Consider the following 17,723-nt stretch of genomic DNA (forward strand, 5'->3'; position numbering starts at 1 on the left):
AAATTGGAGGATACGTTCCTCCTAAGCGAGCTCTCCTCTCCTGAGTGGGGAGGACGTCTGAAGTGAGTGACTGACAGCACTGTTGACCAGCGGGAGTGCGAGTGTTTATCCTGAAGTCGTTATGTAAGTGCGGGACTGCAACGCTGGCGATTCCTCAGCTAAGAGGAGGATCAGTCTCAAGCTCATAAGAGAACGAGGAAGACAACTTTAGAAAGAACAAGGCCAGATAGCTGTGCTGTTAACTCTGCACGTGTGTGCGTGTAGCTGACTGTGGCCATGCGGACTATATTACAGCAGCACGTGCGTTATCATAATTGATTTTTAATGAAGTGAGGTTCTCTAGTGTATTTCCTGGGCTGCCCCTCTTTAAATAGAGTCCTAATTATCTACAATGTGCTACTAGGGGGGAAAAGCAGCAGGCTGCCGCCCATATCGTTACAATGTTTCATCTTTTAAAACCGAAATGCATCCATGAAATAAGTGACATGAATTAAGTTTCCACATTATTCATGTAACGACAAATGCAGTCCACTAGGTGTTGCTGTACATGTCCGTGTTGTTGAGAAGAGGCAGACTGGACATGCATGTTTCATTAATTGAGCCTGCGGGATGGCTCCAAAACAGAAAAACACCCAGAGCGACACAAACCACACAATTGCACGGAGTGACAAGACGTACACTCCAGCTCGGTAATGGAACAGTTGATATCACTTCCCATCCTAACTTTTGCCACCGCGAGGCACTTCAGAAAGGCAAACAAAACTCCTCAGGTCCCAGGGGTTGACTCGTGGAGGATGAACTGTGGGTGGTATTTCCACGATATTACAAATATGAATCGCTTCTTTCCAAGTTAACGAGATATCTTGTGGGAGAATGAAGGAGATCGACACTTTCTCCTTCCCTCCCCCCCGAAGCCTGCTTGTTAAACGCGAGCAAGTCTGCCGCCGGCCTCAGATGTCGTACACACTCTGAATTATGTTATCACTATTCGCCATCCCTTCCACTTCAGTCTGTTTGACATTGCCGCGCGTCTCTGAGTGTTCCTCCACGCTGTAAGTGGCTGTGTGACTTGGAATTCATCTCAGTTTCTGTATTTCATGATCTATTTCCATCTCACGGCAGAACTGCTTGTCGTCTAAAGCCGAGAGAGGAACGAGCTTTTTCTTCCCGTCCGCTGATGATGAAAAACAACGGCGGAAACTTCTGGTGCTGTGATTGCTGTGTGAATTAAGTCACACTTCTGGGAATAGCGCATAAGAATACAGCTTGGGTTATCTCCCCTGTGTCTCCTCTCATGTTTGCACATCTTACTGTCCCATTAAAATCAATGAAACGCTCCTCCGCCAATGGATTCAAATGGACTTGAGCAGCACGTCGTCTCACTTGCTGTGTGAAACATCTAAAACTCAGTCAAGAGCTGCGGACTTTTTGCTTTTCTTAACTAACTAAATTTCAGTCACTTTCACCCGTCAGCCATACTGCTTGTGTTCTTTGCTTCCTGCTGACGCAGACGTCTGTTTTTCTGTCGATGTTTGTCATTGTGTTGGAACGCCGTGCATTTATAAGTTTATACTGTATCGGAATTTTAACATTCTTGTGCTCATGCAGAACTCTTCGATGCACAGTTCTACTTGAATTCTCAGAAGTTTACAAATTCAGGGAAAAAGTATTGGGAAAAGTACGACACTGACCTTTCATTTCAATATTTTAGTTGATAAAATAATAATAAAAAACTAAAATGAAACTGCTTTTAAAAAACAAAAACGATCTAAAACTATATATTATATAACTATAATTATAGGGAAAATGTCCTTTTTTTTGTGAATAATATACTTGAGCTTTTGGGGTTCGTTTTAAATGTATTTATTTAGGTAGTACTGTACACCATACTTTTTTAAAACCTTGTACTGGAAAATACTCCATATTTTAAACATAAATAAATAAATATAATACTAAAACTAATAAAAGCTAAAGTAAAATTAAGCATTTTGAAACAAATAAAAACTAACACCTTCCTTGAAAACTAATTAACACTAGATTGAATAAAAAAAAAATATATATATATCAAAACGAAATTAAAACTAACTATAATGACAAATCTCAAACTGTTTTAAGCCTGATTCTTATACATCCCAAACAATACTCTTGTACACACTTCACCAAATGATATTTGGGGGGGGGGGGACTTGAGTTCAAATTGTCATGTTGCATACACATGGAACATATTTGTGATCTGGCTTGGTCTTCCACCACAGGCTATGTAGGCAAAATTGTAATAGCTGCACCTGCTTTGTAAATAGTCTGGCATATTCGTACATATTCGTGCAACAGTGTGTAACTTTTTATAAAGCGAAAAGCAACAGCTCAGAGTATAATACAAGAACAAATATTTGATTTACATGAGAAGAGTTACATTTTGTGTTTACCACTTATTAGACAGCAAACAAACTAGCTAGCGCCAGCCTTTCGCTGCTGTAGCAGAGTGGTAGATATCACAAAAGCAGTGGGTCAAAATTAGGGTAGACAGATTTTCAAAAGTTCGCAGAAAGTCAAGCAGACTATAAATTTTCACCAGGCATTATTTATTTATTTATTTATTTATTTATTTTTTAATCAGTAGTCAATATGGTGACCAATGGTTGTGTTATTGCTTTAGCTAATGTGAAATCTTCTTTGACCAACCTTTTTTGTTTGTTCCTGGCAGTGATTGGAAGCTGGCTGTGCCGTTTACCTTGTGCTGATCAGGCCGATATGACTACATTTCCCATGTTGCTTAGACACGGAAACAGGAAGTGGTTTTAGTTTCGGTATCATGAAAGCACACCTGTTAGCCATAAGAAGTAGTTAGATTAGTCGTATGAAAGGGTAACCACTTTGTGATTGACGGGACCTGTGAAAAAGTGGGGAAAAATAATATGACTGGAAAAATCTGCTGGAACTTGGGACACAGGGCTCAAAATGTGACTGCCCCGTTTAACCGGAAGGTAGCATGCTTCCATGCTAACACGAGGTTTGAAATAACCTTGCACCACTTGTGTGAGTTTACAGCCTGCTGTGTTTTAAAATAATAATCATAATGGCACACAGCGGCAATGGCTTTCCCCCCTTTGCGTCGGGTCCAACCCCTGCCGCCAAACATGTCTTTGTCACGCTGTTGCAGCATGTGCAGAGACTCAACACATTTATTAGACACACCGCCACTTATCTGTCTGAGACCATCCACGATCTTGCGCTTTAACACAAACGTTTTCATTTTTAATGAGCTGCCAACTTTTCAAATGGTGAACAGGAACGAGGAATTCATGTTTTTGTAACCAAATTTGAGTCAGCTCACTGGGCTTCTTTGATAACTCAAACAAGATTCAACCACAAACTACTTTGTGCTAAAATGTTATTTTAGTTTAGGTTATTTTAGTTCACTACAACTAACTAAATAACTAAAATTCAAAAAACATTTTCGTTAATGAAATAAACTGAAAAGGAAAATGTTTTTTTTTTTAATGAAAACTAACTGAAACTACATATTACATATACAAAACTAACTAAAACTATAGTTACAGTGAAAATGTCCTTAGTTTTCGTCTTTGTCAATTAATTTAATACATGAGCCTATGGGGTTGATTTTAAATGCGATTTAAGTATGTTTATTTCAATATTAACCAGAATAAGAACGTTTGAAAGTGTGTCACACATAAGTGGTGACTTTTGGCTCCAATGCCTTCTTTTTCATTTAATTCAGCCAAAATGCAACACTTGGTAAGAAGGGAGTAGCTTTTTTTCATTTTACCATGTTATTTATTAAATATTGCACACAAGTATTCCACAACATTTTTTAAAGAACGAATCCAAATACTAAAACTAACCTAAATGTAAGCATTTTTTAAATAACTAAATATAATAAAAACTAACAGAGCTACCCTGAAAACTAAATGAAACTAGGAGTGTCCTTCGTTGCTGCATAAAAAACAATATCGGCGCGTGTGAGGCTGCAAGACATAATTGTCCGTTAATTATCAAGAGGATAGTTATTTCAAAATGGCCTTTTTATTCATTGAATTTTGACAATTTTGGGCTTCCATACACAAGAGTTGCAGCCAGTTCTGTCGCGACTTTGGCAAAGTGGGAGTGAGCTTCGTCGTGTTGTCTGGCCAAGATAAACAATCTGTGGTGTTTATTTTACCGTGAGCGGTAATTCGCCATCAAGTTCACGTGAGCTTGTGATGCCAACCTGACGCTAAGCTAACGTGCTCTCAACGAGACTGCGTGTGCGTTGCTGTCGCACAGTAGCGGAAACATGCACATTAATTATTAATTTTTCATTAATTACTGGAGCACTCTTTATTTGACCTTATGAAAGGAAAAAAACCAAAACAAACGGTGGTTGGGTTATACTGAAGCGATCACGTTTTGTTTGACCAAGATAAACAATCCGCTGTATTTATTTTATCATGACCGGTAACTCGCCATCTAGTTGACATGAGTTTGTGATGCTAACCGCCCGCTAAGCTAATGTCTCTCGACAAAACGGCGCGTGTGTTGCTGTCGCACGGAGATGCAAACATACCCGATTACCTACTAGGAATGTCAACAAGCATTTTCACGCTCCTCTGATTAACCAATCAGAGACATTCACGGCAATATAACGCTCGCAGGAGGGTTGCCGGTTGTGGCAAAAATAACCACTGCCTAAACGATCGCACACTTGCCTGCGATGTACGAAGCATGACGCCACAAACTGGCTGCTACCGTATCATTTGCGATCCCCCCCCTAACAATACGAGGATCAACCATACAGGAGAAAATTTTTTGACTCATACAATTTGCCACTCACTTCTGCAGGTATGTGTTTTCATTGTATTTGCTAAGTAAATGTCCTTTAAGCAGTTATGTTATAATTCGCAGGGTAAACACTACCTGGCCTATTTTTAATTCCATTTTATTCCATTACAGTTGCTATATTTGCACTTTGTTTACATTTCAATAGTGGAAAAAAAGGTGGCTTAAATATTGTTGCTGCAATAAAAGTGCTATTATTCCGAAGTGTCAATCACAAATCTATTGTTCAGTAATTATTACCAATATCGTCAAAAATTTCGTCACTGTAAATTTCTTTGAAATTTAGGCCATATCACCAACCCCTAAATGAAATTAACTTCATTAAAACCTAACTATAATGAAAATTCCAAAACTATAATAAGAGTTACGGGCGGATTAACAATAAATACAGTTAATTTTGATAGCTTCCCACTGAGCAAGCTGACATAGAAACGTCGTTTCTACATGATGGCATACGGAGAAACGATGTTACATTTGGGTGCAGATTGCAATATCAGCTTTCGTAATTTCGTCACTAATAAACACTAATAAAATACAAATTTGTGTATATTTTTTTATTAACTAAAAAAAACAACACAATGCAGCATAGGGCCTATATGATACTTTTTTTTTTTTTTTTTTTTTTGGTGCTCATGTACAAAGTACAAACATGGTGAGTATGGGACGTCATATCAACGTCCATATAAGGCCATGGTTAGATGTCAAAAGTCATATGGATGTAGAATTAAGGTCCATGACCGGCCGACGCGATACGGACATGATCTGGAGGTCCTTTGGACGTCGGATGTACATGCATATTGCTTCTCCCAACCCCATAAAATCCATCGTCATCACCGCCCCCTCCCCTCCACATTTTGCCAGCACAACTGCCTCCACACACATATGTACAAACTGTCAGAAAAACAGTCTCTCTTGCCCTACCCCCCCATGCTGAGTGTCAGAGGGCATGAGCTTGTCCAGCTTGCCGTGCAGCCACAAAGCACTCTGGGTAATTGCTCAGATAGCAGGTCTGGGATCAGCTGCAGTTTGCTGAAAGAATATTGTGCTGCAGCGTGATTGGACACCGCGGAGAGGGAACAGAAGGGGGCCGCTGGCTGTTATCCAGTGCATCGATTCTCTCGCACACACATACACACGCACGCACAAAATTTGCAACACATTCAGATATGCTTGAATGCATAAATTACTGCGAGCCGCTTTGGAAAAAAACAGACATTACAGTATGACGCTCTATGCTTCACCCCCTCTCCTCTCCAACACACACACACACACACACTCACAGTCTCCCACCCAATGCAGCATGTGTCCTCAGATGGATAAGAGGAGAAGGAGGCGTGGGAAAAAATCCACAGGGTAAACCCAACCCCTGCCCCTAAACATATACGCACACACACCGAGTCTGCCCATCTGCCTCCTCTGATCTTCCTCACATGGTCACTGTACACGCTCGCACACTCGCGCCCTTCAGGTGACCCGTAGGACCCTGACAGCCTTTGACCTTTCCTTAAGGACCGAGTGAACGCATCCGAGTGGAACGGGCCCAAGTGTGAGACGTCTGCATCTGGTCATTATGCGCGCGCACTGAGCTGAGCGGTTTTGTCCATATTTTGCTTGGAATGAGGGAGCGGACGTACAGGAGAAGATGTTTACGCACACTGAGTGAGGTGGTTCCCTCCTGGGGTGGGAAAATAACGTTTGTTGGCGTTGGCCATGTCCTCATCCTCCTTCAATGCTCCTCCTATGGTGTTTCTCTTGAGTCTAATCGTAGATGACAGTGTGTGTGTCTTTGAGGGGGGGAAGGGAGAGAAAAAAGGTGCCTATCCCAGAGAGCTAAAGAAAGGTTCGAGAGACTAATAGACGGGAAGGGAGGGACGCGAAGAGACAAAAGTCTTCATTTCTTGTGTATTTAAAGTGTAAGGGCTGCTCAGTCAGCCAAATGCAACGGAAGCAGTTTTATTTTGAATCGGGCCTACTGAGTGTGAAAAATAAATTGTGTATCAAATGCAAAACAGTGTAGGAGGCTGCGACTCACTATAGAAATGTGAAAATTGAAGATTAAGAGGAGGAAGAAAATATATTGCATCCTCGTATGTACTAACGCCTGTACACTGCCGACCAAATAATGCACCTTACATGACCCTTGCATTTTATTATAACAATAATGACACTGAATTATGCTGAATTTGGACATTTATGTGACCGACACCAGTACGTGTACAGCAGGGGTGTCCAAACTTTTTCATTTGAGGACCACATACAGAAAATCAGAAGGACGCAAGGGCCACATGATGTTATGAAGAGAAATTGTGTTTAGTCCTAAAAATTGTACATATAATTTATTTGTGCTTTTTCATATTTAGAAAAATGCTACAGTATATAAAACATTTAATTGTAATATGGCAGTAGTGTTATTTTAATTTTAATTAGTTTTTATTAGTTTTCAGAGTTGTTCTTTTTTTATTAGTTTTAGTTTTTTTTAATAAATGCTTAACTTTAGTTTAGTTTTAGTTAGTGTCAGTATTAGTATTAATTTTTTTATGTGTATTACTTATGCGCAATATTTTAAAAAAACACCATTGGAGCGACGTAATCTGAAGGTGCTTTTCTATTGGCTGCTGCTAGATGACGTCAGTTCTGTGTGACATACTTTCAAATGTCATTATTCCGGTTTATATCAAAATAAATCTAATAAATATCACACCAAAGACTAAAACGAAGGACATTTTTCCTATAATTATAGTTTTAGTCAGTTTTGTAAACATAAAATGGAATTTCAGTTAGTTTTCATTGTTTAAAAATCATTTTCGTTTTTATTTTATTTTGTTCACGAAATTGTTTTTTTATTTTAGTTTTAGTTATTTTGTTAGTTTTAGTTTACTAAAATAACCTTTAAAAGCACCTGTGTTTTTCGATACCCTTCCTTCTTACTTTGACCATCTCCAAACCTTTTTGTTTTTATTCTATTTGAACTGAGTCAAATGCCATTTTTAGCATATGTCGCAGGCCACTAAAAAATGGACGGCGGGCCGCAAATGGCCCCCAGGCCGTAGTTTGGACACCTCTGGTATACAGTGTTCCCTTGTTTATTGCCGGGGTTAACGTTCCCAAAACCCGTTTTAAGGCTGTAAAACCCCTCACTGCATACTTTATACATGTTTCTCAGGCAGGAATTAACATTTTTCTCAAACCTTCATAGATTTTAAAAAAGATACACCACTGTAAAATAAAAATAAAACTGCACTAAAACAAAATCTGCAAAACAGCTAGGTCACGAATGGTGAACCGCATCATAGCGAGGGAACACTGTACTCGATACTTGAGTAGTAATCGATACCAAGTACAGATACCACTAGTACTTTTGATTTGGGGTGTGAATTGCCTAGTACCCGACGATTCAATTCGTATCACGATTCATAGGTCACGATTTGATACCGATTAATCCCGATACGAATTTATAAGACAATTGTTGCGATTTTTTTTTCCTCAAATTTAGAAAATGCTAATCAGGAAACTTGTACATGTACACAGTAAGATTTGCGTGAAAATGTATTTATTTATCTGAAATTTCAGTCTTATAACTGTGAGCCAATGTATTTAACAAACAGGTTGTAATCTGTTTCATGTTTGAACGGCATTGAAATAAATTATTAAGGCTTAATGTTCCATTAATATAACATTCTTCCATGCTTAAGGTGTGAACCCTTAAGCATAAGTATGACGTTTTGTTAAATACTTTTCCAATAAAAATGGATGTTTAAAAATTGAGTCGGCCGCCTATTGAATTGCATGCTGTAATATCGCGATATATTGCTGAATCCATTTTTTTTTTTTTTTTTTTTTTTAACACCCCTACTTTTGATCATAGATCACAGATCATTTTAAAGAAAGACCAATACAGGACTGCCTCAGAAAATTAGAATATTACAATAAAGTCCATTATTTTCTGTAATGCAATTAAATAAGCAAAAATGCAATACATTCTGGATTCATTACAAATCAACTGAAATATTGCAAGCCTTTTATTGTTTTAATATTGCTGATTATGGCTTACAGCTTGATAAAACTCAAAAATCCTAACTTAAAATATTACAATATTTTCTCAGACCAAGTAAAACAAAATGCCATAATCAGCAATATTAAAACAATAAAAGGCTTGCAATTTTTCAGTTGATTTGTAATGATTCCAGAATGTATGGCATTTTTGCTTATTTAAAAGAATTACAGAAAATAATGGACTTTACCACAATATTCTAAATTTCTGAGACAGTCCTGTATATCCTAATGCAGCATGTCCCCTTAAAATTGCTTGAAATGAATGGCAATTTTCTATTCTTCAAATCGAATTTCTACTTCCTGATTGTAAAACAGCCACAAGAGGGCGGCTGATACTGGTACCGATAACTTCGACACCTGGTATCAGTACTCGCTCTTCCGTAGTTGCTAATGGTTGGGTGAAATTCCTTGAGTCTACCACTGCCTTATTTCAAACTACTGGTACTTGTTACCAAATATTGTATGACAAAGTATTCGTAATGTGATAAAGCAGGTATTTATTTTTGCCTTTTATCCTATGCGCAATTTTACTTGATTGGGAGAACCTAGTTGGCTTCGTCTGAGACATTACAAGCAATAACAACATATTGAATATACAGTTGATAAAGGGCTGAAATTGCACAAAGCCCACGTAATCCTTAAGCGACTTAGCCAAGGTATTTGTAGTACTTTGGTTGAACTCCCTGATTTTTTTTTTTCACACTTGCGACTGTGAAAGCCATCTTTTTCCAGTAACTGAATCTTTTTACACTCGACTGCCTCAAGTCAGGGTTCTTCCTGCACGCCCGCTTGTGTGTTTCTCTATTCCTGCGAGTGAACCAGGAGCGAACGCGAGCATATGAATGAGAGGCCGTCGGAGCCGATCCGATCCGTGCGTTGTGAACGCATGCGTGTGCGTTTAAGTGCGAGGGCATGCGATGTGTGTGTCCTCTCTCAGGGATGGCCGCTAATAGCTCGCCTCGGGCAACAATTTAACTCAGCCTAACAAGGTTCTCCCCAAAGTGGCCCCAGGGGCATCTCTCGCTGAGGCAAATTGATCACAAAGACTCACACGCAGCCTGCTCTGCTCTTCACCTGCTTTCTCTCCGTTTCTCTCTCTCTCTCTAGTGGCATGATTTAACAGAATACATTATCAACGTTAAATTGGAGTCGAGCGAGTCAAAGCGGCAGCGCTTTTGGTTTCATAATTTCAGTCCCTTTACGAAGGAATGATAAGAGACCTCACGTCAACTGCCGGCAACTTCGCAGTGGTTGTTCACGCACGCACTTGGACTAAGGGAGGTTGCTCAGGAGAGAGCGAAAGAAAGAGAGAGAGGAGGGGATGAAGGGAAGGAACGATAGTCCGAATAAGAATCTCTTCAAAGGGATTACAAGCACTAAAACAGGCTAATCTTTGTCATTAAGAAAAGATGCAGTTGGCTAAGTCACAGGCTTATTGTTGCACCTGCCAACACAACACTTCAGTTGGAGACATGCTTTTAGATGATCCATAGTAACTAATTATATTTTACTCTCTACTTTTTAACTTGAGGATAAATAACTCAAAACAAGCCACTTTTTTTTGCCCATCATATGGAAAAGTGTCTTATTTCCAATGTGTCGCTATGCGTATTCATAAAACGAGGTGGCAATGTAACACTGACACAAACCTCCAGTCAATGGAGTAATCTGATTTTGTGTTAGATAAGCAGCACTTTCCAAGTGTGGACTTTGGATGCCACCGTTACGGGCGCAGGCAGGCGTTCGTTATTCCCCGCTGAGGGCGACTACAGTTTGCAAAAGTAATCTGATCACACGATCTATATCAGTACGTGCTTGCGTACGACGGTCCACCATTTGCACTCAATGTCTATTTGGCGCGCACAAATGAACGGCGAAACCTCCACTTGAAGCACACTTTTGGCAGAGACTCGCATGCACGCTTACTTTATTATGTAACCCTTAAGTCTTTTAATTGCTCTCCTTTCTTATCTCAGTCTCATTCTCCCTCCCTTTCTTTTTTCTTTTATCTCCTGATTTTAAATGCCTGCTTTAACGTTTGTTCACCTCCAATCAGATCTCCATCTACAAGTGCAGAAAATGAAATCATTTCACACATAATCTGGTCGAGATGAAGAAGAAGACAATAATGGCCGTTACACACTCGGCTTATCGAGGATGATTAGCCGGCCACTTTTGGGGTCTCATAACTTTGCTCTTTGTATCTCTTTCTACTGCACAGTAAATGTATTTACAGAGTCTATTTGGTCCCACTATAAACAGAGTACAATTTACACTTGGAAGAGAGTAAAATAGTATTTTTACTGATAGAATTTTCCTATCCCCTGAAACAAACTGTTAAAGATTTTTCACACAGAAATTCTAAGTAAATTTTGCAAGGAGAGATTTTGACAAAATTTTACTTGTTTATTTATTTATTTTTTTAAACAATAATATCACTCAAGGGTTGAGGAACAAACCCACAACTTCAAGTTGGGAGCCATGCGACTCCTAATGTTCGTTTGTATATTGCTCAGCTGGAAAATTCGGAACTCCAAGACTGAAAACGATATTTTTGGTCTCCTCTTGGATATTAGCAAACAGTAGGAGTGGTATGGCTCAGGTGGTAGAGTGGCTGTCTCCCAAGCTGAAGGTTGTGAGTTCGTTCCTCGACCCTTGTGTAACTTTTTTTTTTTTTTTTTTTAAATAAACTAGTAAAATGTCCTTCTAAAATTTACTTCAAATTTCTGAGTGAAAAAAAAAAAAACTTTACTAGGTTTTTAACTAGGTCTCTCGTACACAGTAAAAATACATGTACTAAAATTTACTCTGAATATTCCAAGTGTAAATTTTACTCTATTTAGAGCAGGGATGTCAAACTCATGTTAGCTCAGGGGCTGCATGGAGGAAAATATATTATCAAGTGCGCCGCATCGGGAAAATAACAGTATATAACTTAAAAACAATTGCCATCATTTATACGCAAAATTTCGTGGACCAGCCCTAAATTACGGAGCTCAACTGTAATCACATTGTTCCGAAAAATAACACGAATGCAAATGGAACGCGGCAACACTTTGCTGGTATACGTTCCGGACGTGTTAAATCGAACTGTTTTGCATATATATTGTTCCCAGAATGCATTGTGTGGCGCAGTTAATGATGTTATAAGGACGTTAATCCTTGTCATATCTATTTGTGTTACCAGTAATTGAATTTGTGTTGTATTTAACACGTTTATGTTGATGTATGATTACAAAAAAAATAATAATAATTAAACAAACCATAGTTTTAAGTTGTGTGTAAAATAATGACATGCAGGATGACGATTCCCCGTACAAGTTGCATTGCTCACCTGAGGACTGCTTGTGAAATTACCAATTTATATGTTTTGATTGTGGCCGGCTGATTAATTAGTCTGACATTCCAATTTTTTATTTTTATTTATTTATTTATTTTTTTACTTTACAAAATCATCTCGTGGGCCAGATTAAACCCCTTTGCGGGCCTGATCCGGCCCGCGAGCCGTATGTTTGACACTACTGGTTTAGCGTGAAATGTACTCAAAATTTACTGTGTAAGATTGGGGGAGTACTTATATCAGGTATTGGTATCAGGCCAATACCTATTGGCCACTCTCTTGTGGCCATTTTATGGTCAGGAACTAAAAATTAACCATTTAAATGAAAAATGCTATATTTGGATATCTAGCGATTTCTTAAGAATTATCTGCTGTTGTGGGTATTTTTCCCCCGGGATTTTATGTATCAAAATACTTGGTATTGATATCGGTGACTACTCAAGAGTTGAGTACTTGTACTGGTATCGGTCTGGAAAAAAGTGGTATCGATATCCTCTCTTTCTACACAAATGGTAATGAAAAACAACAATAGCATTTCCTCTGCAGATGTTCTGCATGTGTATTTTTTTTCCCTCTAACGCTTTTCTCCCAACAAAAAAAATGTGATTAAGCAGCGCCTCAAACAAACTTCTGCCTAAATCTGAGAAAAATGTGAATATTGAATATTGTTGTCACTCCGCAGAGACACACTTCCTCCATGGATCAGTAAAATTGGCATAAGAGGACTTATGACTTCAAGGCAGATTTAGAGTTTAGGAGTGGTTCAGGGCTGAAAATCCCTCATGGCGTAGATAAAGTGGCTACACAAACTCAAGCGTGCCGTATAGCCCACGCTTTGTGTGTATTAAGACTGAAAGAAAACGGAAAGAAGGGGGACACAGTTCGCCTCATATCCCCGAGATAGCGACGGCGGGATAAAACCAACAAGAAGTCTGCGCTGAGCACATGCTAAACAAACATGAGCTATGATAGCGGCTCAGTGGGACTACAGGAGTGCCATCGGCCCACACGCACTCACGAGCGCGGTTGAGAGGAGTAGACTGTGCTATCTGTTAGCTCGTGTATTGCCAGTGGGACACGAGTCCCTCGTGTGTGTTGCAACTGCATCCAAGCCGTAGCTCAGTCAGTAGGGCTGCGTTGAGCGATTAACAATGTGGCCTGCATGGGCTTGGGGTAATCTCTCCTCTCTTCTTACATAACACTCGCCATTAGTCAGCACAAACACACAATAAACAACACAATCGACACTAACCCGGTCCGACAACAGACCGCCCGGGCCCCGATAATTGTGGATTCTGCAGGATGAAATAAAATAGTTGCAATGGAAATCAGTGAATCTGTGGGTGTGTTTTTTATTTATTTTTTTATTGTCATCTCACATTGTATGAAAATATCAAAAAATTACATTTCAGGATCACATAATGGTGGAAGTGATGTCATGCGAGCGCCATGGATTTATCTGAACAGACTGCTTCCGTTGGATTTGATGAAAAATCGATCTCGGGACGCTTCGGAATCGGACGGATCAATGCGCGAGCCTCCACGGCAAAAAGGATGGCGCTAATTCTATTGGCATGAGGCCGTCATGCGTACGATCCGACTGGGTCCGTGTTCAGTGATGCTATTTATGTGTAATAAAAACTATATGCAATATGTACAGCGTCAGCGCACCTGTTGTGACACCTTTGACCTCAGCTCGGCTTCAGCGTACCTCTCGTTCCGCCATCCTATCGTTCCCATGGTGAAGAAGTGCGCGAGATTGTGAATGATCGACACATATCACTGACAGAGGCGATCAAATGACGCTTTGACCGTCCCAATCCCGCCCTGTAGACTCCAACCGCTTTGGTTACTGCACGCTTAAACTCTTTGACCTCAGCTTTTGAACTGTCCCATCTGACACAAGATGAGTAAAACACTTTGTTTTGCTCTTCTAACATGTTTGGCTGTATCAATATGACGTACTTGCAACACCGTCATGACGTTTTAGATGGAAGTTAAAAAGGTCAAGTTCATCTTAAGGACAGAATTTCATTTTTAAACCATTTTGCAAAGCCACAACATGACTGCATTACATTTAAGGATCACTTCTTTTTTTTTTTTTTTTTCCTGGCTTGGCAATGGGATGACATCACAGTCAGTCGGAACTTCACAAGTTGTGGCTACTGTTAAATCATAATTACCACGGCACATGAGGGGCCTCTATTTTTTATAACCTTGTGCTTGTGAGCACATTTCTATGTAAGGGCAGCTGAGACACGCACACACACAGGTTGAGAGTGGGGGGCGCGCTGCCCACACTGATTTAATTCTATCTGACAAAACCCTTTCGGGCGTGCAGAGGGAGAGAGGAAGATGGAGAGAGATAGAGATGGAGAACGAGGGGTGAGAGAGAGAGAGAGAGAGACGCTTCAGGGGCCTCCTCTGCTAACCGTGGCTGTAAAGTGAAAGCTGGAGCTTCCCGTCGAACCCCCCCTTTGAAGCCCCCCATGCACAAGAGTGGTCGCTATAATGTGAACAAAACGCAAGGTGCATGATAGAGGAGTTCGATCTATGATGATGAAACGAGAGGGGCGCCATGTTTTGTTTTGTTTTGTTTTGGTTTGTTTTTGTTGTTCTGGCTCAAGGATGTGATGGCCTTAAGCAGCAGCAGAAAATATGAAATGACATCCAAACACATAAAACATGACGGCGAACAGATGATACATGGAGATACACTTCTTGAGGGGTGTTTATAATTTTATGTCAATTGTGATTTATTGTTTAGTTTTTTAATTAAAACGTCTTGATATTGGTTTCATGCTGCTTCACTATTTCAAGTATTTATTGATATAAAGAAATATTATGTATTTATGCATAACAATCCACTTTAATCCACTCTTTTACTGATAATTCAGTCTCTGTAATTTTAAAACAATTCCAGTAAAACATTCACTGATTGCATCAATAATTATCACATTTATGGATAGCTAGATCCATAGTTTTTACTCACAAGATTTGATATACGGTAATTGTTTTAAAGACAAACACATTTCCATAAAGTTCACTGATGCAACTTATAGTTTGAGCCTGAATTGCACAATAAGTCTCACTATTAAACGAAATCTCCAAAGGGTTATTAATAATATTCCAAATAGGCCCCACTGCAAATGTGCATAAACTGGAAACAATATACAAAAATGTTTTATATCTAACACTGCACATGGAAAAAAGTAGGAAAATGTTTGGTGAAAATGTGGATACGCATGTTTGTGCGCGTGTTCATATGTGCACGCGAGCATGTGTGAGAGAGAGAGAGAGTGAGAGAGGACGAGAGAGCCGACAAAATGACATTGACGTTGAAATTGAACATGCCGGCCGTCTTGCAGAGAAATGGGTTAGTGGAGCGCACGACAAGTGGCCCTGGAACGTCCAATAAACTTTTTGTTTTGTTTTGTTTTGTTTTGTTTTGTTGTTACACACAACCTCGAATCAATTTGAGACGAATAAAAATAAATGTTTCCTGTCACATCATCAGGCGACAATTTCCGGCCGGCGAGCTGATGTGGATTGACTGAGGTGATTAATCAGGCGCCACTTTTAATTTCCAATCGCTTTACGCGTTTTCAGCTTTAACGCGCGCAAATAAACTTTTAGATACTTCATTGTGTTTCCGTGCGTGGTGATTCGTGAAATTGACTAAAACCAAAAACTCTTCCAAATGAACTTTCAAGGTGCAACATGACATGCAGCAAATCCCACCAGACCGCGTGTAGTTGTTGCTCTTACCTCGCATGGTGTTGCTTTTGCGCCTCACTTCCCAAAGCAGCAGTCATGAAGAAACAAACACTAAAATCAAAAGTGGCGTCTCGGCGGGCAAGATCCTCTTGTTTATTAAAAAAACAAAAAAACAAACAAACAAATAACAACTAAAAGAGTGTCGACGATCTGCGTCGACGCCGGCTGGCTGCCCTGCTTGGAGGCGGCTCGTGCGCTAAAAGCATCCCAGACGGAGGCGCGGGGAGGCGGACTGAGGTGCTTCGGCGTGTCGGTGCTTGCGCTCTGGTCTTGCGGTCGCTTTCATGACATCTGCGCTCTCACCTCTATGGGAGGGTTCCACTGTTTTCTGCCGGCCGAGGGAGGGAAGAGCGTGTTGGAGAGGCTTTGCCCGCCACCTCGGATTGGACCGGAGCACTTTCCGCTCCTCCCACTCTCTCCCGCTCAGCCCGCAGCCTGCACACACACTGTCGCTAATACATCGCCCTCCACATTTAATCAGCCCAGTGCAATATAGTCTTGGCTGTTTTCAAACATGCACAAAAAAAGTGTGTCAACCCTTTTATCATGCCCAGATTTTCTGACTCCATGATATAAAAAGAGACTCATGTTGATTTGGCTAATCAGGTATATCCCAAAAATCGGATTATTTTTAGAGCACAACATATTTAAAGGGCTCCAGTACAAGATTCTGCCTTTAAATAGTAAATTATATTCACTTTATTATATTTTCTAATAATTATATTCACTGTTTTGTGACCAAATGTCAATTATTATGTAGTTTATTGGTGATCGTCAACTTGAATACCAATTGAGACACTGTTAAAAGTTACTTAAAACAAGAACTGAACCATATCAGTGCTAATCTACTGTACACGGAGGTTAATGATACTGTACAGTATGTCACAGAAAGAAGAGCAGCTCCGATGACACGACTTGTCTCAGGTATCCTTCGGGATGGCTTTCAGGGTGGGGTCTTGTACTTCCTCTGAGAAATACGCACATCCTGGCCTGGCAGATAGATGATATAAGGCCACAGTGACTGACACTTGAGGCTTTACGTGATTCTAATCATGCATGTTGTATGCATGAGCAAAGTGTTTAGCTTAAGAAACAAATTCTGATTATCAGGAAGTTAGACTCAGTACCACAGTTATGAATGCTTATCTTGGTTAATTTGTGTAAATTATATGTCGCAGGACTGAATTTTTGAATTCATACATTTCAACATATTATGTGTTATTTGTGAATTTGCAAAGTAAACCTTTACCTTGTTTTCTCCATGCTATTTAACTCGTTTGCTCCTAAAAACGTATAAATACATTCTATTTGAAATGTTGTGTGTCCCAAAGACGTATTTATACGTTTTTAATGTTTGTTTGTTTGTTTGTTTTTTTTGTTATGTTTTTTTAATGCTAGAGCATACAGAAGACTTTGATGCAGCCTCTCAACTACAATGAATTTTTGAAGAAATTGTAGTTATTTCAAAAACCGCCAGCAGGTGGCAGCAGAGCATAGGAGATCAACCAGGGCCATGTTGGAAAAAGCTCAATTACTCACAATTCTAAATAGATTTGTCAGTAATGAGGAAATTTAGCTATATTCTAATGCTAATTGCTGCAAAACGGAAACAGATAGAAACTTTTTTTTCCTGATGAAAGAAGGGACTTTAATCTTATTTTTGGTAGGTTTGGTGTTTTTATAGCAATAGAACACAATATTCTGTTGGCCTTGCAAA

At 39.6% G+C, this 17,723-nt stretch overlaps 1 protein-coding gene across 1 annotated transcript in view; it reads right to left on the minus strand.

Annotated features, from left to right (window-relative positions):
- Positions 1-16,344, minus strand: part of rorb (RAR-related orphan receptor B) — a 35,244-nt gene extending 18,900 nt beyond the window's left edge. Inside the window, exon 1 of the mRNA XM_077520810.1 lies at positions 15,998-16,344. Coding sequence (XP_077376936.1) covers positions 15,998-16,004 — 7 coding nt within the window. The 5' untranslated portion in view covers positions 16,005-16,344. The remainder of the gene's footprint in view (positions 1-15,997) is intronic.
- Between the last annotated feature and the right edge of the window lie 1,379 nt (positions 16,345-17,723).

Source organism: Festucalex cinctus, chromosome 5 (assembly GCF_051991245.1).
Source record: "Festucalex cinctus isolate MCC-2025b chromosome 5, RoL_Fcin_1.0, whole genome shotgun sequence".
Lineage (NCBI taxonomy): Eukaryota > Metazoa > Chordata > Actinopteri > Syngnathiformes > Syngnathidae > Festucalex > Festucalex cinctus.